Below are 24,182 nucleotides of genomic sequence, written 5' to 3'. Positions count from 1 at the left end.
CTCAAAATTAGGAAATGTCATCTGTTTAGAGATCTTTTCATTGAGGGAGCCAAAACATATACCCCTCTCTAGCGGCAGGAAATTGTAATTGCACTAAAAATTGCATGCCAAATTGCATGCCAAACTTGTAAACTAGAAGACTTGCAGACCATTAGTATTTACATAACATGAATTGATTGTTTAGTATTCATTGGTTTGAAAAATGGTCACTAATATGTGCTTTAAAGTTGAAGAATGTGTGATCATTTTCTTACCACTGTCACTTGTTTACAAAAGTTTTAGGAGTCGTCAGCATGCAGAGGCTTGTCAGAATATGAAGACGTCGTTTCCGTGATAATTTTGCATTCTTAACTTTCCTAAGGTTGCCGCTATCTACAAAGCCAAGACAGTAAAAAAAAAAAATAGAAATGTCATTGGAAAACCAGTTAAACAAAAACAACAAAATTGCACCTCACAACCCATTAAAACAACTAATTAAGTAAAAACATTGTGAACCTTTATTTGACAGCAGTATGCATACTTGTGTATATATCCATACAGAACAGTGGAATTTTGCTGAAGCAGGTAAAAAAAGTCTACAAGTGAGTGCCTATCATTCATAAAATCATCACACTAAAACAACGTATAAAATCAATTTCATAAACAAAGGCATTTCTTGATGTTCCCCAAAAAAATGTAAAAATTTAAAAAAGAATCCTTCATTTACCAGGCACTTAATTAGTTGTGGTGACTGACAGTCACTTTTTTGACCTTATATTTTGTAATTTGTGTTAGGATTTTAGCTGCTTGGCCAGAATATGCACACATTGAGCTGGATATAGATAAAAATCAAAATAAAAGTGTATAAAAGAACAAAAAAACAACAACCGGGGGCTTCAATATGAATAAACAAGCACCTGCAACAAAGAAGGATGTTTAGATAAAGTTAGTGCAAGGCCTATACCATTATGTACACTGGTCCCCTATTGTAGCATTGCACACAAAAATAAGTGGACCTCTGCACAAAAAGCAAGTTTAAACACACTCTGGATGGATTCCTGCCATTCAAACACCATCACGACAAATATACACGTTACTACGGTGCATTTGAAGCACCTCAAGGTTAATACAAAGAGGAAAAAAAACAAATAAAATATACAAAATGTCCATGGAATCAGTCTCATCATTCTTGGGTGTATACCAACTAAAAGATCCATTTTTTTTGCTTGTTTTTCCTCCAACAAGTCTGCTCATGTTGCAGATCTGAAGTGTAATTGTCTTCATGTGCAGAATGGAGTTTATATGGTCCAAACACATCCACGTAACTGTTTAGAAGGGGATGACGTGGGCTAGTTAGAGGGTGCATTTGATGTTTTTTTTTGTTTCTTTTGGACCGTATTCAAAAACAGCTTGTGCTTGTGTTACTGATTGGAGTTTGAGTTCATAAAGAGTCTCAGATTTGATACATGCAGGAAGTTGGACAAAAAAGTGGTCCTCCATGTAGTGTTTTTAAGGCAAATGTAAACTGGCGCGGCGCTGCTCTGAAATAAACAGCCATTCCGGGAAGAAAATAATAACAATAATAATAATCAAAACAATGTGAGCGTATGCCACTGATGTGGCAAACTCCTTCACATCCTCCTTTCATAAAATGTCAGAAATGCATATTTGAAACTCTTCTTCCCTGAAATGTGTGACCTTGCTGTCTTTATTTGAAGGGGGGAAAGGGAGTCCCACACCCCCCCTTCTTGATGTTCTCAGACTTTGCTGTCAGAGGGCAGCTCGCCCAGACTGTGGACGATGTCACTAAAAGAGGGGCGTTCCTTAAGGCTGGGGGCCCAGCAGCTGACCATTAGCTTGTACATTTTGGAGGGGCATCCTTCAGGGGGTGGGAGCTTCAGTTTGCCGTTCTGCAGGCCTAGCAGAGGGAAGGAAATACTCAAGTTTTATATTTTAAGGACAGTCACTCTTTTTTAAACAGATGGAATGAAATTCAAAGAATAGCAAGCAATATGTGGTATGACATGAGAAAATATTTCGAGACTAACCCTCTAGCACTTCATTGTCTCCAAGTTTGGTGTACGGCATTTCCCCGAGACTGAAAACCTCCCACATGAGCACTCCGAAGGCCCAAACGTCAGACTTGGTGGAGAAGTCATCCTCAAATACAGACTCGGATGGAAGCCAGCGTAAAGGGATCCAAGCTTGTCTGTAGTGATAGTACTCGCTGTGTAAACACGAAGAACAAGCACTCTTAGTAATGATATCTACATCAGGGGAATGAATACTCGACTCCCGACGACTTGTCTGACCACTTATAAACGTCTTTGCTGAGGCTGAGCGCCGATACTTTGACGCGTCTTTGACTGCTGACGAGGCAGTTTCGGGCCGCCAGGTCTTTGTGAACGAAGCGGTGATTGGATAGATGCTCCATCCCGTGAGCTACTTGGGCACAAATGGAAACCTATGGAGGAAAGTCCATGTTACATTTGATGTAGGACGCAAAAATAGCTTTCAAAAAAATAAAATAAAAATCTGTTTCTGAAATAATAGCCGGATTCGCGTTTCATTGTAGCTTATTCTGATATTTAGACTGTAATTATTTCGTGTAAATTTAGAAGGAATCTCATGACAATGATAAAAACGGGGGTATTTTAACTGCACCTTTCTCTTAAAAATAGGCAAAGACTCGATAACAAGGGTGCTAATCCACACTACTTACTTTGGTTTTAGTGCTGATAGGCTGAGATTTAACCTTGTCATCTTTGTTTTTGGAAATCCTCAGGTACTGCTTTAAGTCTCCCTGGTTTGACAAAAACGAGAAGAAGACACTTGAAATGAAGTAGATCATTTTTTTTAGAAAAACATTGGCATCTATTGTCGAGTGAACCTACTAGGTCGTAATATTCCAGAACCATATAGTGGGGCTCGGCCTCCCTGCACAGACCCAGCAGGCGGACCACGTTGGGATGGCTAAGCTTGCCAAACATCTCCGCTTCTCTGCGGAAGTCGAGTTGGAGCTGCTCATCTCTAGTCTGGAGGCTTTTGACCAGGACCACCGTTTCCTCCTCCCTCTCCTCGACGCCCTTGGCTTTGGACAGCAGAACTTCGCCAAACTCTCCTTTGCCTGCGTCACAGGTCACATTTAGCTCACCTGTCGATAAACTGATTTCCTGCTAAATGTTTGCATCCGGCATTTTGCCTCACCTAAAGTAGTGATGGTTTGCAGGTTGGCGCGAGGGAAGTATAACTTGTCGCTGTTAACGTGGCTGTGGCGCTTGTCAGTTGTTGCCATGGTACCCATGTTGGTGAGTGCCACCGCCTCTTGGATCTCTGTGGTTGTGTGGCCATTTTGTTGCACAGCGCCTCCTGACAAACACAAAGCACTTGATCACGTCAATTGAATGAATTTAGAGAGTGCAGATGTCATCATGATCGGAATCCGACAAAACGAGGATGCATGCATTCTATAAAATGTAAATAAAAGGAATGAAAGCATGGTGTACCACAAACAATTGTCCCAAAATCCCAATATAACCTTATTCTAAGAGCTGATTAAGATAAATACAAAATATTTTTAACCAATTTCCATTAATGTATGCATTAATGTGAAATATTATTTTTTTTGGACATTCACATCACCTCCAATTGTCTACTCTACTGTACGTATAGCATCAGTTGAAATATTATGCCCAGTAGTTCAAAAATCCGACACTAGATAGCAGCAAAAACATTTTTAAAAAACAACAACAGAGGAAATTCAAGTTATTCCAAACCCAACTTTTCATTCCCCCCAGCAATGTCTTATCTCCTAATTAAGAAGCTTTGATTGAATGAAACGTGTGCAAATCCGTGTGCATATTAAAAAAAAAGCATACCATTGAGACACTCCATCTCTGGTTCCTCTCCATCTGGACGTTTGTGCAATCTTTTGGCATTGCGTCTTTTTTTGCAGTAGAACATGAGGCCGAGAACTACGATGATGTACGCCACGGCCGCCCCCACAGACAGGCCAATGGTTTGAATCATCTTGTAGGGCGCTCTGTCCTCTTCCTCATCGTGCGTATGTGCTGGTTTATCTGTCGGGTGCAGACATCCAAGCAATATATATTAATAATGACTAAAGTAGGCTTAAAGAACAGCTAATCTCTTGCAATTACTTACTATATGACTAAGCAAAATGTTTACACTCATTTGTTTCTCTCTTACAACAGCTATGTGTTTATTCAATCATCATTTGAACACGCTGAACTTAACAGCTGTAAACTAATGGCTCAGCGTTTTATACACAATAAAATAACCGGTCTTCCACTGTAGCGGGCGCCATGGGTTTACCTGCTATAAATTGGAAATGGAAAGCGTGACAACATTTAAGTCTATCTAAGCTTTGGACAACACACAGGAGACAAAGTGTTATTAGATTTATCGCCTGCCCAGTTCCATGAACCTCACTGACAGTCAAAAGTAGCCATGGTTATTAACCTGTCAAGGTGGATGACAGGAGAAGTGGGGAGATTTAATGAATGCTTTCATCCAGCATGTGGATTTGTGCCCTCTGTCCACAGTGTGCTCTCATTAGGCGCGTGTGTGTGTGTGTTTGTGTGTGTGTAGGTGTGTTTAGAACTCACCAACAACATAAAGCTGAGCCACACGGTCTTTGATGCTGCAGCTGTTTCCGGCCACACAAGTATATCGGCCTGTGTCGTCAGTTGTGACGTCAGAAATAACAAGGGAGCCATTGGGCATCTTTTGGATCCTGGAATGAGGAATGAAAATTTTGAGTCAAGTATCTTGATGTAAAAAAATATTAAAAATGAAGTCACTAAAATACAATTCAACTGTTTGTTTACATTTACGGGTGTATCGAAAAGGAAAACTTGAATGATAATGATTCGCTTTATATAAGTGTTCATACACTTTTCCTGGCAAATAAGGGATACATTTTATTCCATTAAGGCTAGATTAATTCAAGAAAGATCTCTGACAACACTCCAAAATTTACTGAAGTCAGACATTTGGAAAATACTGACTTAATTTCCGACATTAAGAATAACAAATGAAACAGCCTTTTTTTTTTTCCTCTCAGAGGTCACAAATATACAGTATTCCACATTTGAATACTAAATAGTTGTTGGAGAAACTACAATGAGTCCAAAACAAAGCAAGTTGATGGTGGCAAATCTTTCTCACCGTCTGTTCTTACTGATGTCCAAGGTCTTATCTTTGACCATCCAGTGGATGTGAGGTTCCGGATTTCCAGTCGCCTGGCAGTGCAGTATAGCCGTGTGCCCTTGATACACTGTGGTATTCTCAGGCTCCACTTTAAATCGGATGTACACTAAAAGCGTACACAAAAAGAATTACTACATAGATACGCACAAACAATATTTCTTAGTTACTCTTTGTTTCCCCAGACGGGCAAGTACTAAAAGGCTGTGGTGACTGTGGTTCCTCAAAGTCACACTCTACTGGCCAAATGTAATTCATTACTAGACTGTAAAAAGGCCACCAAGCACCAGTAAATGTTACTGCTGACTGAGGGAGAGATCAATGATTGTTTCCTTGTGAAAGTCTCCTCAAACATACTGAAACCACAACCACTTGCGAGGTGGGAGTGGCGGCTAATGTGGTAGTGCAGTTTTCTCTTGAAGATTCCTGCTTAAACATCAACGAATTAGACCTTTACCTGCCACTGTGAGGGACACGAAAGCTCTGATCTCCCCCTGAAGGTTGTTGGAGGCGATACAGGTATAATTGCCAGCGTCACTGCGGGTCACTTTGGTGAAGTGAAGCTGGCCGTTTTTTTGCTCCACGTGGGGTGGCAGCTCTCCCCCATCTACAAAGATGCAATAAAGAACAGAGCTATGAGTATATTACATTGTGTGCATTGTTAACAAAGTGAAACTATACTGATACAAAGATTTCTATTACGCCCGCATTTGTTGTATATTGTGATTTTAAAGCTCACCTGCTTTCGACCAGCGGATAGTGGGAATTTCTCTGCCTTTAGCCGAGCACTGGATGGTGATGTCATTATCTAGCTCCAGGCACTGGGAGGGCTGGGGTGTCGGGGTGAACTTGAGCTTCTCTGAAACAAGTCAAAGAACACATATATTACACATGTGCAAAACACAAAAGGGAAATGGGTGAATGAAATATGTCTGGCTCATTCAGTGTGTTTGTTTCAGTCAGTTTGCTGTTTGACAGTCATTGTAAACATTTGTAGCACTTTGATCCACAATCTGAACAACGTTTGCAACTTCAAAGATTATTTATATACAACTGAGAGAACCCTTTAAAACGTGTAGTAGAATAGTAAGTAGAGCCCGCGGGCTGCACGTTTGAAACCACTGTTCTAAATAGGAAAAGCAGCCAAACATAATTATATGTCAAATCATCTATAAAAAAAAACATCTTAGAGATAAAGTGATACAATGGAGCTCAGACTAAAGCTGCTTTGCATGAGTCATGTTAAACACGTCAGTGGGTGTCCTCCAATTTTTTCCTATTTAAAGAAACAAACACACAGGCCCACAGGCATTACCACATTTGTTTTAGATTTTCTCAGGGCACTTTTTTTCCTCCTTTTTTCTTGGAATGATTCCAAACACGGTAGGTAAGGTAAATCTCTCTGTCTTACCCAGCACAGTGACTCGGGCTTGGCCAGACAGTCGACCACCCACGGTTTTGGTCTCGCAGCCGTACATCTGTCCGTCATACACCTCCACGCTGTTGATTCTCAGAGTACCATTGGGGAACAGTTTAAAACGGGAATCCTGACAAGAAAATTAAAAGTAAATAAATAGAAGACAAATCCACCTAAATTGGAGGAAAATGTGTCAAACATTGTGGGGGGCAAAAATACAATATTTTTTCCACATTGACTTTATTTATTATTATTATTATCATATTAGAAATAGGTACATTATTATTATTGTATCCATATGAAAGACAGTGTGGAAAATTCTTGCATTTTTCAAAACAATAAAGATTCTGTTCAGTTTATCCCCAAACAAGGCAAGTGACTATTTTTTGGAAATAAAAAAAAAACCCCATAATGACAATATTAACATTTGTTAAACATATATATAAGTAAGAAAGGCGAAATCTGCACTATGGAGTAATGCTTACTTCATTAATGTATTTTTTTATGGTGTTTTAACGACAAGGAAAAATGTATTGACATTAGTGTAGTCTAAAGTAGCAGTTGAAGTACATTATCCTCAAAAAGTTACTAAGTACTAGACACTTGTCTATAAAGTGTTAAAGGCATGTTCACCAGCCTACATTTTGCAGTACACTGTGTTGAAGAAGATCATAGACAAGTCAATCACACTGTCAATATGTGCAAGGGGGAGGGAAAAAAAAAGCATCACACAGGTGAGTGTGGCCTGTGAGCGTGACAACTGACCTCTGGTGTGATCATGATGTTGTTGCGAAGCCATGTGACCTCGGGTTCGGGAGTGGCCCTGGCGTGACAGTGCAGATAACCCGGTTTACCTTCTTCCAAACGGCTGTCTTGGGGCCTTGTTACCCACACTGGGGAGGCTGCAGGAGAACCAATGTGTATTACGTAGGCTCAGTCAGACATTTCACACTCCCTCTCACATGGACAGTGTAATTTTAACAGCTCTGTATTTGATTGGATGACAGTTAACATGGGCCACAAAGGGCAGAGGTGGCAAACTTTGTGACACGGGCTACATTGTAGTTTTGGTTACTTCTGAGGCCCATTACAACAGGGTGTGCCGTTATGGACTGATCATTGGCAGTTAATTGCTTTAATATTATTTCAATTAATTTACATTATTTTATCAAACATCTAAAATGCAAACAGTAAAAAGAAACTGCATTAATACTATTGTACATTAGAAAAATATTCAGATTTGTTGTAGTCTTGGTTGTTTCATTGTGGTCTACATACAATGTATTCACATTTTATTTACAGAAGAAACACAATCTATAAAGAATTGATTGTTTTGTACTCACTTGCAACAGTGAAGGTAACTTCCTGTGTCCTCCGACCAGCCTTATTCTGAGCCACACAGGTATAGACTCCAGAATCGCCTGCCTCCGTCGGACTGAAGACCAGATCAGAGCCATCCTGGTGCACTCGCCCTTCCAATGGCACTCGTTGACCTTCCCTCTCCCACCAGACTTCAGGCTGGGGTCTTCCTCGTGGGGCGTTACAGGGCACTCGCTGTAAGGTGTCTGCAGTGAAGACCCTTGACATTTTGGACACCATGTCATCGATCTCTGTCGTGTAGAGAAGAGCGACAAACAGAAGAAAATTGTGGAATCAGAGTCATTTGGAATTCTCCAAACAATAATCCAATGTATCTAATTTCCAGTCATTTCAATACAATTCCTCTGGGAAACAAAGGCAACAGTAGAAAAGAGCGAATAAGTTGTTTTAAGTAAGGGAATTAAAGTAGTAAAGGGTTTTGTCAAGTGAGCCATATAAACGCGATTGAGTGTGTGATCTTTGCTACAAAGACACCCAAAACCACATGGTTTTGTAGGCCATAGGATGGAGTGTTTTTAAGGATCTGTAATACTTTATTGTACAATGAGACTTAAAAGTTGGTCAGCTGTCTTAAACTTTTACAGGCAGTGATCGGAATCAGTTAATAAGAACAGAGGGGAAATGCACATATTTCAACAGATGAAAGAGTGCTTGAGCTGGGAAAATTGGAGGTGGGCTAACATGGCCTGGGAAATGAATGAGGTGGAACCGTGATAGAGAAACTATTTAAACTTGTCACCAAATAATGACTTCTATTGTGACACAATCCCCTTTAATGCCTGGAGGGATTACCACCCGATTAGCTGATTTAAGGTATTTAAATGGGGCTGCAGTTCACTGGGTTAAAACTGCAGATGCAGTCATATTTCATTTCACTAGAAAATAGTGGTTTGAGAGAGGGAAAAGTTCTCGGGATGGTCAAGCAAAGAAATTCCATCCTTAAGCAGGTTCAAAATATTTGACTTGTATGCACTTACATATCTGAAAAGGGAGTCTGATTAGTCAAATGATGACATTAGCCTGGCCACACAAAGCTATATGCGATACAGCGTATGATAGTTTTATTTTGACATGGTAGGCTAAACAGGAAGAAGTAAAATATTTCCAGATATCAAAGTAAATGAGATGATATAGTGAGATATGGTTTGCATTGAGGGAGCTTTCAGATGACTTTACATAATTGAAATGCTTTTTTTCACAGTCAGATAACCCAATTTGCTTTGGTGTTTATCTTGATATTGTTCTACAGCTACAAATTTGTTTGTTTGCATTTACCTGCAATGAGCAGGGATGCCTCGTGTGCGACTTGGGAGCCGCTGACGCCACGTCCAACACACTTGTACAAGCCTGTGTTCCTGGGTTTGACCTGGGTGATGAGTAGTGATCCATTGGACAGCAGGAATATGCTGGAGAAAAAAAAACCCAAAACATTTAACAATCCACGTCTTCCCATTCTTCCTCATTCTTCTCACTATTTGTTTATGTTTGATCAGCACAAGAAGCCCAACAGCACAGTGGGATTTGGCATAATTCCCAACCCCGCTGATCCAAGGAAACATCTGGTGAATCAAGTTAGTTCTAATTAAGGCCAAGAAAAAATCCTCTAAAAACAACCGTTAAATCCCACCAAGCAATCTATTTTAAAATATCTTTGATGTAGGGAAGCCCGTCTTCGTGGCCCAATTTGACCTCTGGCAGAATAAACAGATATTCAGTAGTAGCAATTAAAACAAAACATAGCTTCAGCAACATGTCAATAATGTATGATGAGGAAATTAAGGGAGATTAGTTGAAGCCAAAGCCATAATTAATTAAAACAATGTGAAATTTGAATGAGTTTGGAATGAGTTTTTCCAGTGTACGGTGCTTTGTCATTATGTATTAATGCTCTAACGTGAGTATATGTTAATGCTCTAATACTGATGCTTATTTTTGACAGTACACCTGTATTTTGTGTGTGTGTGGAGAGGGGTTAGGGTCTTGATCTGAAATGACTAATTAGCAATAAGCTGTCTAAATGAAGCCGCATTAGTCCCCATTTAATTACTGGAAGCTACATCAAATGGCCATGTAGGCCTGTAAATTTAATTTTAAAAAATTGCGTTCGGTGTAATTTGCAAGCTTCAAGTCAGGCAGCCACGGCAACAATACAGCATGTCCCATCTTGGGTCGCATAGAAGCAAAATGCATTCCTTAATGTGTGATTCATCTTACGGCTGAGAAGCTGGAAGTAAAATTCTAGTCTTATAGGGCACAAGGGAATGCCCCTCAGCAATATAGTTTATCAAATCGAGGTGATGTATAGCAGATATACAATAGTGACGTTAGGCTAGGGATGAATACTGAAAGGGAAACACGGCAAGGACACTAAAATGAGGATTTACCGCGTTTTGTTCACCAGCAGCTCACTTTCATGGTACCATTCTAGAGCGGGCGGCGGCACGGCCGTGAACTGGCAGTGGAACACAGCTTCTTCATTCCTCAGAACCACCTGGTCCTCAGGAGTAACCACCAGTCGAGGAAAGCTCTTATCTTTTGAAAAAGGGAGACAGACATCGCCACGATTAGATCTGCAGGCATTAGACCATCAAGTTCTATCGCATCTGTGCACTTATGAAAAGCTGCCAACAGCAGTGCAGGACTTCAGGTGCTGCTATGTGTCAACACCTAAGGGGCCCCCAGGCAGATTTAATTAGGTCACTGAGTTTTTCATTGACCCATTGCTTATCAGAACCATCATTTCTATGGCAGGTGGAACATAATGTTTTTTTTTTGGACATGAGGATAAATTCTACACTGAAATTCACAATTTGTCATAGTATATTTTCTTTCCTCTTCTTTTATTATGTCAACTAGCAAGATTGGGTAAATATTGAACTGAATCCAAAGGAATTCCATTACCGTAAACTTTGTTTGTTTTAAAAAGGGACAATTTATGGGTTCAAATTTATATAAAAACAAACAAGCACAGCACTGTTTAATTGCCATAAAGTAGTTTTTTTCAAACACTAAATTATCTGATAAATATCCATGCTAAACTGAAAATATTTTGAAACTCAGTATTAAGTATCTTGGCTATGTGCTCCGATGCCAGACTGGAGAAGAAAATGTGAATATTGCAGAGAAAGCCTACAGAACAAGCGGAAGAGATGAGTAGCACTAATGACAGCTCATGAATAATTGAAACTTTTTCTTTATTTCGATGTGGCCTTATTTGACATGTTTAAAAAAAATATATCTGGGAGATGTCTCTTTTAGAACACTAACTTTAATACATTTGGATGTCTATGCAGCATGCAAGAGATTGGCTTTCATTTATTCTTTGCCACATGAGAAGCACTCTTCAAGATTAAAGGCCAAATGAGTCTACAGAATACCCATGGTATGTATACATTTGGTCACCCAAGAACTTTGTGGCAAGGCTGTAACTGCATTGAAAACCTATTTAAAACAGTTGACCGGTGCCTCAAGGTGAAACCCAATGGCAGTACTGAGGGTGGTTAGTGGGTAACCAGAAACTAAACAATTATCTATCTTGCCTCCACTCTGCATTACAGTGTGTGTGTGTGTGTGTGTGTGTGTGTGTGTGTGTGTGCTGCAGGTGGCTAATTAGTGTGATGCTGCATCAGGTTTCTCAGACAGATGCTGAATGAACAATACTCTAATTCTCTCTTTGGTATATGCAAAAAAAAGTGCCACATAAGCACATAAATTGAGGATAAATCATAACAAGGAAAATTACAATTACAAATAAATTCATGATTCATAACATTGTATATGGCTAGTACAACTAATCTGTTTTCCCAGTATTAATAGTGTACTTCTTAGCTGTGTATTATTACCGCAACACAACAATTTCCCTGCCTGCAAACTATGCAAAATCAAATACTTGATGCAGAATTGAATTTCAAATTTACCTATTATGTTGAGAGTGAAGTTACTGTTGCTGCAAACATGGCCCGCTGCGTTTTTGGCACAGCAAAAGAACAGACCATTATCATCTGGAGTGGCGTTCTTGATTGTGAGGGTCCGCTCCTTGTTGTTGATCTGATGGCTCTTCTCAGTTAGCTTCACACCATCTTTGAACCATTGGCAGGTGGGACTATCAGACAGATGTGAAATGAGATTGAGGAGAAAGTTTAAGGAAGAAGTGTTGAACATTGACAAGAAAAAAAAAATGATGAACCTATTTTTTCTTGTAACACCCTCATAATAAATCCATGCTCTTTATGTGACATGGGAGACTCACCGTGGGTGTCCATCTATATGACAGCGAAGCGTGACCGGGGCTGAGCTCTCAATTTCCCCTTTGGGCTCCTTTAAAGTCACACCTCCACTTTCTAACCCTGCAAGAGCACAAAGAAAGAGCCTCTTAAGTAGCCGGATTGACAAACAGAATGTGTGAAAGAGATTGCCCAGTATTAAATGCTTATTTTGTTATCCTTTAAGATAGACAGCTCACCATGCGGGACGAGGTGTTGCAATGACATTGTACGCTAATGATGGTTAGTTTTGGTATTGCTCAGGTTGTGTCTCTCACTCAAGGTCACTTCTAACAATGGTGGTGATAACTTTGTGTGTAGGTGTGGGGAGATAGCTACACAGCCCACGAGACTCAACATTTAATTGGTGCCGGAGAAGCTCAAGAATTCTAATAAAACCAGATGGGCTAAACACCGGGTGTCAGAGACTTCAATTCAATGACAATCATTCTGAGTATGTCAGACTGAGTCAAAACTTTCTAGGATGAAAAAAGGAATTTGTTCAAACCTGTTCAGAACAACAATATATGGGCTGGCATTTAGCAATTATGAAAAGAGTGTTTGTTTATCCAGAACAATCAAAAGCATGTTTCAACCAGGAGCCATTCAGACATAATCTCTTTCTAATAGAATTGTATAGAACGACCCAAAATGCCTTGCTAAGTCTAGTGACCTTCAGTCCACCTCGGAGTGATTAATTATTTGACTCATAGGTAGTATGAGCCAAGACTGTCATCATCACATTACAATGAATGTGCAACAAAGGTATGCATGGAGAGGAACCTTGGCCCACCACTGACCTCCTTGTACAAAAACCCATTCATATTCACAATAAACCATTGACACAATAAACCTTATTGGTTAAGTTACTCGATTACTTTGGTTCTTGCCAAAACTAGATTTCTTGACACTTGCACATTCAACAATTGAGTCCCGAGCTCAGATTTCTCCGGCTATCCACTTGACAAACAGAAGGCACTCTTTCACAACCTATTAAGAAGCGCACATAGAACTTGCTCAGAATGGCTGACTATGTGTCTAAATGACTATGCACTCGCCTGGCCTTAACATCATAATGAAGGGGGTATACACACGGGTAATTATTATAATGCTGGAGGAGAAACAGGAAGCCAGAACAACACGAGGAAGGGTTGAAACAACATGGTAAAGTCAGCTTGTTTGTTGCCACATCCTGATTGCTTTGACCAGGCCAAATATTCTGGGTTTTTAATTTGAGTGGCAGTACCATATGTGTATGTAAATGCAGGCTGGACACATGCAGTGAAATGAATTCATAAATACAAAATTAAGAAGGGCAGGGAAAAGCAGGGTGTCAGATTTGATCAGCTGTGCTCGACAAAAGGCCAACAAGCCACTACTTCAAATTCAATCAACACAGAGAGATGATCTTGCTGTCACATGGTGGCACGCAGGGGTGAGCAGCTGCATTGTGTCAGTTCACATAAAATATTAAAACCGAGACGTGAATACATGACAGAATATTCGAGAGCTAGCTGATTTATGTTAGTGATTGGTAAGGATGCCCTAATGGCAGAACTGAATAGAATGTAGGTTGGGGGCACTCACAGTGACCTTAAGATGGTGTTCGTGTTTGCTTTTGTTTGTGAGGCTGAGTGCATCTTTTTAAATTGAATAGGGGGTAGACAATTATCTTTTTTTTTAAATGCCGTTTTTTTCAGCACTTTACATATCGCCCAACTATTCTATCGCCACATTCCGCAGAGTCAGGCAAAGCGTCGCCAGAAGGACCGACAAATATGCTGACAAAGGCGAGGCATGGCCCCGACGCCTCTGATGGACGCGGTCTCGCCATGGAGACCCAATGACCAGACAGGACAAAGGGACGAAGGGGGGCTGAACCTCTATTAGTGAACACAGAGGGGGATAATTACTCTGAATAACTCTCAACTGACAGGATTTGCTTACCCGCCATTGAGAGTAAGATAAATTAACTCTCTCCCTCTCGGGGAAAGACTTGAGTGGGGGAGATGGGGCTAAATGGAGATGGGGAGATAAAAATCTCCAGTGGTACTGTACATGTAGATCAACCTGGCCCCGCCCCCATGGTTCATATTTACAACTATGCACGCAATATAGCATACAGATGAGTGAACGCATAGGCAGAATTAGCACCAGAGGGGGTCTTTAAGAGTTCTGTGTATCTTTATCACCCGTTAAATGTCTGTTGGGGAAATATGAGAACATTTGTCATAACATGGTCTGCTTTATGTAAAGCGATCCACAGAGAAAAGCCAACCTGGGGATTTTGACAGAGACAAATGAGTTGCTATGCAAAAACAAGTACGGCCTTCACAATACAAAATAATCATGGACGATTCATTCATGAAAAGACATTAGGGTCTTAGAGTCAAGTGGAGTTTGGCCATCTATTAGGTAGCAGTTATGTTTGACCATAATTTACTGTAACAATACTTTTGATCTTTATATGCCACTTTGCACTGCGATGAACAAATCCTATGATAAAAACCTTCCAAGATTTAAAATAGAGGAAGGAAAATTAATCTAATACCACACGCAATCCCTTTGAACAGAAGGCTAAGCGGTCATGTGTAAATGTCACAGAAGGAATGCCTAGAAGACAAACACAATGTCACGGTAACGTTTCACGGCAACATGCTTTGAACAGTCAGTCTTTAATGCGCATTTGCTATATGATCAATAGAAAAAAATTATAATCTTAATCTACACGATTTTTAAGTGCGATGAGAGTTGATTGGTAATTTGGTAAAATAATTTAATGCTTTAAAAAAATAATCGTAGGAATTGCAATTTAGCACAAATGAAGACATGCTGGTAACAGTTTTCTGTTGCGTATTGGTGAAAATTGACCAGCTTTTTCATAAGGCATTACAGTAGTATCTGTATATTTTTTCCATATGCTTGCTCATGTTTTATTCATGGTGCAAGGTCATCAGTAAACAGTAAACTATGCAAGTAATGCAAGTCACTGTTCTAAGGGGATTAGACACTGAGCTATAAATAAAATGGGGAAAATGTGTTAATGCCACAAGATATAGATGATTTTGTGCCACGAGAACTGGTGTTTCATGTTTGACTTGTTTGCTAGGCTTTATTAACAGACTGAATCATCTTCAGTTACAACACATAAAAGGAGTTTTCTTTATCGTTAGAAAAGCTTTAGAAAACTAAGAAGTTCATTCTTGGCAATGACACAATGCGGTTAACATCACAGGCCACAAACAACAGCTAGTAGTGATGCATGAAATCAAGTTTAGCCCTTATCTTCTATGCCTGCCAACAAGAAACACATGCTGGCTCATTGGCAATCCTATCCATTTTCCATAAAGTAACAGAGAGCAAGAAAAGGGTGAGAAAGTAGAACCATTCCATCACTTCTCTTGATGCCATTTGTTTTGTTTTTCAAATCCATAACCTGGATGTACATCCCATGATGAAACCATAGCTCAGGGGTGTTCAAACCAGTCCTCAGGGACGGCAGTGTTCGTATGTTTTTATTCCAACTGACAAAAAAAAGACAATTTTCATGAATCTGGTGTCTTTAAAAAGTATGATAAGTTAAGAGCAGTCAGGTGTCACTTCTTTGAGGAGAAAGCTCATCTGTTAAACTGTTTATGCTGGATCAGTTGAAACTAAAAACCTGAACCCATTGCAGCCCTTTGTAGAATAGTTTTGGACACCCCTGCCATAGCCATTAGGAAATGTCCCACAGGAAATCCAGGTGCTTTCATAGATAATGGTTAAGACATGTTTTGAAATTGAACACTTACATTTAATGTTGAAAGAGGCATTGGTTGAATGGAGGACCTCCCCTGTGGCTGCGTTTTCCGCCACACACTCAAAGTTTTCTGCGTCCAGTAGTCGGTCCACTGCGTTAAACTTGAGATTGCTCCCCTCCTGGTAGCGCCTTTCGCTGTTTTCCAACGGCTGCCCATTATGCAGCCAACGGTAGGTCACGTCAGTCGGATCGCTGACCTCGCAACGGAGCATGGCGCTTCGACCGTGCAGGGCATCCTGTGACTTGGGCTCCCTGGTGAACTGGATAGCAGCCTGGATGGACAAAACTGAGAAAAAGAGGGGGAATTAATGACAGGAACAATTGGCCTTGTGGGAGATTGTCTTAACATGATCTGAATGCGAGGAGGAAAAATAGTTCATGAGGTGTCAAATTGAAGGCACAGCCACTCGGATCCATTAACACATACCCACGCACGTACAGAACATACCAGTCAAGGGCCATCAGTTTGCAAAGACGGCTCTCAAATGCGGCACTAAGTGGTGTACACACATACTCCTGCACACTTGAATCTTTCATGGCACATCTACCAGGACTGTGACATGCATTTTTTCTGCTCTATTTAACCAAATCACACTAGAGGGAATTTAAAGACTGAACCCTGAACCGAATCTCCAAGAACACATTACAGCCGTGCAATGTTTTTAACTTGTTAGATGTGAAATTAGCATTTCTTGACTGAAGATAATGTGAATTAAATGGGTCTCGCATTTCAGTCTACTGATATAATTTCTCAACAATAAATGAAAAGCATCCAACTGGGTTTAGAAACGTGTTCTGTTTATTATTTCAGTTGTAGATAGTAGTGATTTCAAAATGCGCTGAACCATACTGAGATACTCTTTCATTTAATTGAGCTTCATATTAGAAACATCCCCCATGATCTATTTTGTTTGTTTTCTTCATGTTTGAACAGAAGCACTAATCTCTCTTCATGCTCCAAAAACTACCACAACGGACCCTTATAATCTGTCAAAGCAGTCTTCATCAGTGAGTTAGCATACCTGATGTCAACTATGTTATCATAAGGAATGGTCCACTGCTAAGAGTTGATGAAGCGTACAACCAGCAGTGTGTGGGTGTTGTGTGTTATGGGGGAGGGACGTGTCACCACATATGAAAAAGTACAACCTGGAGCCGAGCCACAGGAGAAATCTTTCAATAATGTTAAATCAAAAAGATAATTGAAGCCAAGCCAATAGTTCAATGTTGACCCTCACCACCCTTGAGACCACAGTGTCTTCGCCATCATCTGAAGGAACCCACTTGATCAAACCAAAATCAGTGAGACAGCTGGCAAAATAACATGCAGACACAGCTTTATTATCTTTGCTTCTCACCAAAGTGATATAAGTCGAGTGGCATTAAATAGTGAAACTTCTTTTAATTTTTTTGACAATGTGACAATGAAAAGATGTGGGTCAATCTACATGGTGGTCACAGTCTGGTGCGCCTCTATCCAATTAGACTACCAGGATGAGAAAACGCTAAGTTCCGCAGGTGAAGCCCCTCCACCACAGTGCTTGTACATAGTATATATTCTACTCTTTTGGAATGTAGAAAAGGAGCATTGGAATTTAGTTGATGGTTTACTCCATACATGTTGATGTAAAGTTTCAGTGTATGTGAGCGGGCATGCCTGAGTGCACAAAGACAATAACTTCCGGGAAAAGTCCCTGTAACGACAGCCAGCAGACAGATGAGGTGTTTACCACAGAAAGGCTGACGAGATGAGGAGAGTGATGAGACGGTGGGAGGGACCGTCTTTCACATCTGAGGATGTCTGCCGAAGTTACTGAGTTGTAGCTCTAATCATAACAGGCAGGCGCCACGACCTACATCTTTCAAACACACTATAGTCCTGCCTGTCTCAAAGCAACGGCCATGGAAAGGCTTCAAAGATGGGAATTCTATACGTATAAATGAATATATACAAATTACAACTTTCACTGAGTAAAATGATTCTCTCTTTGCCTGTGTAAAGGAATCAAAACCTGTAATCTGATTCAAGCTGCCTCATTGAGTACATATTGACGACTGAATGCTTGCTTGGTGTGAGTGCACAGAAGGACATATAAAAAGATAAGCAGGACAAACACTATCTTAACTTCTGAAGGAGCTTCAAAGAGAGAGAAGTTGAAAGGGAAATTTTGAGTGATAACGCCTGAACAACTAGGATGACCAAATCCTATCATACTAATGTTCAGAAAAAGCAAATAGAAGTAGAACATTTGAAAGTGAAATCTAAATCACAGACAGGAGATGAATTTAAGTTAATTTAAAAACAAATCCAATCACTAATGGTAAAATCACTGGAGAGTCGCATTTTCATGAAATCAAAATGAGTCAACCAACAGGTGGTTGAGTAACAACCTAAGAATGTCTTCCAGAAGCCCCTCAATGGCCACCCATGCAAGTTCCCTTCCCGTTGTTTTCTTAATCTGCTGCTATGGCGAGCCAAAGCCCTGAAAATTAATGGATGGGAAAATTGGCTTTGCAACTACAAAGCTGAGTGCGTACTCCTGGCTATTATAGGGATCAATACACACTCTCAGGGAATTGCTTACAATATTACAGTAATGCACCGGTGAGAGCTGCAGGTCCTATGCAATATTAACATCCATTCTGATGAAGGTAACTGAAGCAAGTTGGAAATGAAAAAGTAGGTTAGCAACACTGATGTCAAAATCTGCTGAGAGCATACAATGTTTGTGCACAGAGATTCTCTTCGATTCACTGCACTGGAAACCCTATTAACAGTGCCTTGCCTATCTGAAAATCAGGTTAAGGTCGCACTTAAGTCGGCTTGATGCATGAATACACTGCGAAATGCACAATATTAGCCCTTACTGACTTCAATAGAACTTACAAAGTTCATACTATACCTCAAAAAAATTGCATATCATAACAAAATGCAATCACTGTAAGATCTGGACTCAAAGTGGCATTTTTTTTTATTATTGCTGATAAGGAGGCTGAGGAGGGGCTTCTATTTAAGTGCACTGAACAGCACAGATTCTATCCGACTTTTCCAAAATGCACCATGACACTAATGCACATAGCTCTAGGAGCACTTTACTCTTTAAAAGCATCTAATCGGGCCGATGGGGTGTCAGGAGTAGTAAGAAGAGTAAACAACATGGTACAGGAAAGGAGGAATGGCTGTCCTGTGGCCAATTAATTGGAAGGGCAACATTGGAGCACAGTATTTGGATGCCTATAAACAAAAGTTTTTTTTACCTCTGCATTGGAATGCAAAGTCAGAAATGCAAAATAGCACAGTATAGCACAAAACATAAAAGAAGCAATCATTTTTTTAATGGAGAACTGATAGGCATGGAATGATAATAATTCCATGATCAAATCTTAGAACTCTACCTTGGATGACAGCCCGTAAAGAATTTTTAGAAAGAAAACACAGCCCATCCATCACTCTGCAAGCAAAAGCAAGAGCTCGAGAGTTCTCAAAAGCTGAAAGGAAAACCTAAGATGAAAATCACGGATAGCTTCATCCTCAGATGGGTTTTCAAACCCAGATGCCTGCAAGATAAATTGGAATGAGAATGAAGGGTAACATCATGGGGGAACTGGATCGTATTGGCAGATCTTTCCTTGCCTTAAAAAAGCAATACTGCATCAGCGTGTGGCATTTGCATGTGTAACACACCCAACAGATTTATGTTCATATATTCTATGCTAGAAGGACCACCCTGAACCAAAATAAATAGGAATGGCTACTCCTATGTATGTGAGTGATGTTGCATTATGACGAATTAAGTCCAAACTAAGGGAAATAAAATTGGATATCATGGAAACAAACATTCTGGAAATAATTCTGGCCATGATAGTATACATTTCTGGCCTTCAACTTTTTTTATGCACAAAATGAATAATAAAAATGTTACGCCTCATAATAAAAAAATGCAGTATATGAAAATAAATGAAGACAAATATCTTACAGGGTCTTTAGGGTTCTGTTTGTAACCACTGATCCCCAGCCAATAGTATGGTACCTCACAAAGCAGTGTGTCAACATTGGGCTGGTATCTCCAGCATTAACTTCACAAAGAAATCACCAGAGCATGAAGCTGAAATGTAGCCTAAACAAAGAGGTCAGGCGTCTTTCTTTATCATGAGAGCAGGGACGTTTAACAGGACAAAATCAGACTAGGTACAGTGTCTCCATCAAGCCATTGTAACCACAGTGACAGTTATGCTCACAATGGACTGGTCTCATTATTGACTTGAGCTTTTTTGACCTGAAGGTTTTACTACAAGGTAAAAAAAAACAAATCTGAGCCTAAACTGGGACCTGAAGATCTCCATACTGTTGGTGAAAGAACTCAAATGTTTCATACATCAGGACACTATACACACTATGGTACTAGGACCTTAGAACAGATGGATCTAGCTTAACCTTGAATAATGAAAATATTAAAAGCGAACATACAACAGAACAATTCCCTGCTGCCTTATTCTAGAGCGCCCTTAAAATGATGCCTGCTGGTACTATTTTATATCTGCAGACTGGATCGCTGTGTTCATTCCACTACTCCTGAAGGGAAATTCAATTGAAAGAGGATCATTTCTTACTTATGCCATGGGTATGTATAACCTGCTACGATATTGCAATCCCTGCTTGCATTGTACTCGGTAATTGGAATGGGTAAGTGATATGCTTTTGCTAGGGAAAAAGGCCAGGCTATTATGACAAAAGTAAATGAGATGTCCTTTATTTCCTGCATGGTGTTCCCTTTTTAACAATTATAATAGGCGCCAGCCCCTGCACCGAACCAGATAAAAGGTAACTCCTAATTCCCTGCTTATTACTAGGCAACATTGGCCCGGCAACCAATATGCAAGAACTCCTGATAGACCAGATCCCATCTGATTTGTCTTTCCTACAGCTCAGCAAACATAATCTACCTGATCTACATTTTGACAGATGTACTGCAGATGATAGGTGTTTAAATGTCTTGTTTACAAGTTTTGCCAGCGAGTGACTTTCTTGTTAATGCTCCTAAAGTATATTTTGACACGTCACCACTCCATCAAGAGATCCCATCCACCCTAACAAGTCTGAGCATGCCTTCACTCTGTACTTCAGAAAGGAGGAAGTGTTCCCATATGGTCTCCATGGCAGAAATATGAATACAAAAATACTGACACAACGATGTGCGAAAGAGGTTGAACAGCCATCATTATAAGAAGCACACTAGGTGGGCGCCAAAGGCTTCAAAGTGTTTGTCAAGCTTCACCTATAAAGATCTAACACTGTGTTTTAATAGGCCCCCCGCTATAGGCTATTATTCCTTGATTTATGTTAAGTAGGTAAAATTGAGGACAATAATTTGACCTTTAGCAAACACTACTCTGATGTCTATTAAGTGTGCAGGAAAGCAAAAGGAAAGGTTTACGTTAGAAATGTGTAGCTTCAATTATTTATGTGACAAATTAGAATACATAAATATTATAAATGAGTTATTATTTTTGGTGTGGGGAATAGGGTGAGACAATTGCCTGAAATCCATGAGCCTCCATTTCAATGCGTAAGAGTTGAGAACACTGCGACAGCCAATCATTGTTATGCTATTTCTTACTATGGTATAGTGTGTGCCTAAGTGGCAGGTTCTGTTCATGAAGAAATATTGCCCAAATGTGTCCCTCCACACCTGCCTTAATAACCGTCAAGGTGTATGTCAGAACTACACCTGAATGAGGCGGCTGGGCTGACCAGATTTCAACACCCACTCATCAGATGTCTAATGTTGAAAAATAAGTTACCTAATTTTTCCCCACGTGTAAATGTTGAACGCTCGAGGACAAAGGAAGGGTAGGCAAATTGAGATGGGAAAGTACAGCAAGGAAGTTTGACAGTAAATTACAGAGAACAACTAAATATCAGTAGTGGAAAGATAACCTTTGTGGCATGTAGAGATGTGTTCCTCAAAGGAACTGTGGGTATTATTACCCATGCTAGACAAACCTTCTGAAGCAGCCGCCATCCTGTAGGACTGCTTTTATGAGACAGTGAATTTGAAGGCAATTATTAGATTAGGTTGGATTAGGCTTTGCTTTGGTGGAGACTGGGCTGCACCGTCCGTCTAGGCTCTCAAAAACGCGGCACTAATCTGATAATGAGACTTCTCAGTGGGAACCCTGAAAAGAAAGGCTACTATTCCTACTTGTTGAGATTTTTTTTCTAAACAAAGTTTCCATATAATCAAGAAAGCCTAATGTGCGGTATTTACAGAAGAAAGTGTTTAGACTATCCTGGAAATGGTCTGGGTTAAACTTAAAGGGTCTATTATTAAATACAAAAAGCGCAGTAGAGTTGAACATCTGAGGTTATGCCCTGCAATTTTTCCCCAAATCAGCACCCGAGCAATGGAAGATTAACCTGAAGTGGAGCAGAGACGTTATGCCATTTGCACCCAGGCTAAACACACAAGCCTGATAGATGTTACGGGCCAGAGAGTCCAATTTTTAAGTGGGTCTTTTAAGAAACAAAAGTGGCTTCGAGTTCAAATCTTTTTCCCCGGGTTTTGAACTCAGTCTTTACACGTCTAACACAAATTCAGCAGAGAAAAGAAGTACTGGAAAAAGTTTAGTATTATTTTAAAACAGACCTTTTAGATTTACTCTATGTTGGGACAAAATAAGACAAAGTATTAAAAGAGCTGCCCTGTGAAATATAATAAGCCTAAATAGGCCATTGTGAGCATCTTTAGCAAGAAACATTCCTGAAAGACAGTATTTGGTTTCGTTCTCAGTCATTTTAGTGTCTTTACCACCACACTACAGAGATTACACATAAGTGTAAAGTAAAATGTGTGAAGGAACCATGAGGGATAATTTTACATATCAAATACCACTTGAGTACTTTTACATTTTGTAGATTCAGTGGGTTTTGCAATGTGCGACTTGCAACATTTTCAACACCTCTGATGATTTGAATAACAGTGGAAGGGCCAGGGTGCTGCAGACCTCCTACATGCCAGAGCAATTACCTTTGAAGGCAACGTTTGTATTAGCATAGAGCGAGGTATATGCACTCCAAACATCGTTGGGTTGGAAGAAGATTAGAAGTTAAATAAAATACCAATTTTCCCACTATTTGTAACTAAAATGTGAAAACAAAATGCATGTAAGTATTTGTTTAAATGAATGGCTGCTAGTGTTGTAGCACTGTGGATGACTTCCAATTTAGAATTGGCATGTCTTTCCTGTGCCAAGATACATTCAAGGACTCCGGCACCCCGGGGAGAGTGAGGTTGAGCATTATGGATAACGGATGAATTTAAAAATCTATTAATTAGTATCATGTATGATTAACTGTATAACTAATAACTTACAAAGTATGTTTCTTGGCAACAAGCGCTGTTCCTCATATTTCTACCAACTGGTATTGTAAAGCAATTAACATCCATGCTAAACCAACGGACTTATATTCTATGAATTGATATAAAATTAGACCTGTATTGTAACTGCATTTACACATCAGCAAACACAAGCATGCTTCCTGTCTTTGTAAACGTAGCAAGCACTGGAGAGCATTGAAGCCTGACTGGCACAATGACCTCCCTCCAAGTATGCTGTCACTCAGATTCTAGGAAGAGACCTCACACTGCAGGAGACGGCGCAACCCCCCTGAGACTTCATGGAATGACACCTTTACAAGCTCGCACCCCCGGAGGCCACTAATTGGCTTGCCAACAACGGTGTGTGAATACTAACTGGACGAGAGGGTAGCAGCTGTTGTTATAGGCAGTTCCTTCAAATGTGAAAAGCCACAAAAGAGAAAAGTGACTATACCCATATACATGTCTGCCTGGGTGGAATAAAAGGGAGGAGTATCACAATGAACAAACACCATGCCTACAACTAATTACTTGGATATGAAGCTGGAGCCCACCTTCTAATTCCCCTAGATCCTCAAGTGTTGGGCGAATTTAATATTGAGATCATAGATCTCTTTATTCTGTGATTAAAGGGCCAATTTAAGGGTGCCCATATATTACAAAATGAATTGGACATTAATATCTGGTAATGACAAACTACAGTATAATCTAAACCTGTACACACGGTGTGTAACAAT

The 24,182-nt window shown here is 40.0% G+C and overlaps 1 protein-coding gene across 1 annotated transcript in view; it reads right to left on the bottom strand.

Annotated features, from left to right (window-relative positions):
* Window positions 1-474: 474 nt before the first annotated feature.
* ptk7b (protein tyrosine kinase 7b) overlaps window positions 475-24,182 on the bottom strand; it is a 42,564-nt gene continuing 18,856 nt past the window's right edge. Inside the window, exons 2-20 of the mRNA XM_077730282.1 lie at window positions 16,059-16,352; window positions 12,255-12,351; window positions 11,923-12,107; window positions 10,390-10,537; window positions 9,281-9,411; window positions 7,969-8,235; window positions 7,391-7,527; window positions 6,620-6,755; window positions 5,948-6,067; window positions 5,666-5,815; window positions 5,170-5,317; window positions 4,608-4,735; window positions 3,858-4,058; window positions 3,187-3,348; window positions 2,874-3,106; window positions 2,702-2,782; window positions 2,292-2,443; window positions 2,028-2,206; window positions 475-1,897 (exon numbers count right to left, since the gene is read on the bottom strand). Of these exons, the coding sequence (XP_077586408.1) occupies window positions 1,737-1,897; window positions 2,028-2,206; window positions 2,292-2,443; window positions 2,702-2,782; window positions 2,874-3,106; window positions 3,187-3,348; window positions 3,858-4,058; window positions 4,608-4,735; window positions 5,170-5,317; window positions 5,666-5,815; window positions 5,948-6,067; window positions 6,620-6,755; window positions 7,391-7,527; window positions 7,969-8,235; window positions 9,281-9,411; window positions 10,390-10,537; window positions 11,923-12,107; window positions 12,255-12,351; window positions 16,059-16,352 (3,110 nt within the window). The 3' untranslated portion in view covers window positions 475-1,736. The remainder of the gene's footprint in view (window positions 1,898-2,027; window positions 2,207-2,291; window positions 2,444-2,701; window positions 2,783-2,873; window positions 3,107-3,186; window positions 3,349-3,857; window positions 4,059-4,607; window positions 4,736-5,169; window positions 5,318-5,665; window positions 5,816-5,947; window positions 6,068-6,619; window positions 6,756-7,390; window positions 7,528-7,968; window positions 8,236-9,280; window positions 9,412-10,389; window positions 10,538-11,922; window positions 12,108-12,254; window positions 12,352-16,058; window positions 16,353-24,182) is intronic.

This window comes from Stigmatopora nigra, chromosome 12 (genome assembly GCF_051989575.1).
Source record: "Stigmatopora nigra isolate UIUO_SnigA chromosome 12, RoL_Snig_1.1, whole genome shotgun sequence".
In the NCBI taxonomy this organism is placed as follows: Eukaryota; Metazoa; Chordata; class Actinopteri; order Syngnathiformes; family Syngnathidae; genus Stigmatopora; species Stigmatopora nigra.
This window is presented reverse-complemented; position numbering and strand designations above follow the sequence as displayed.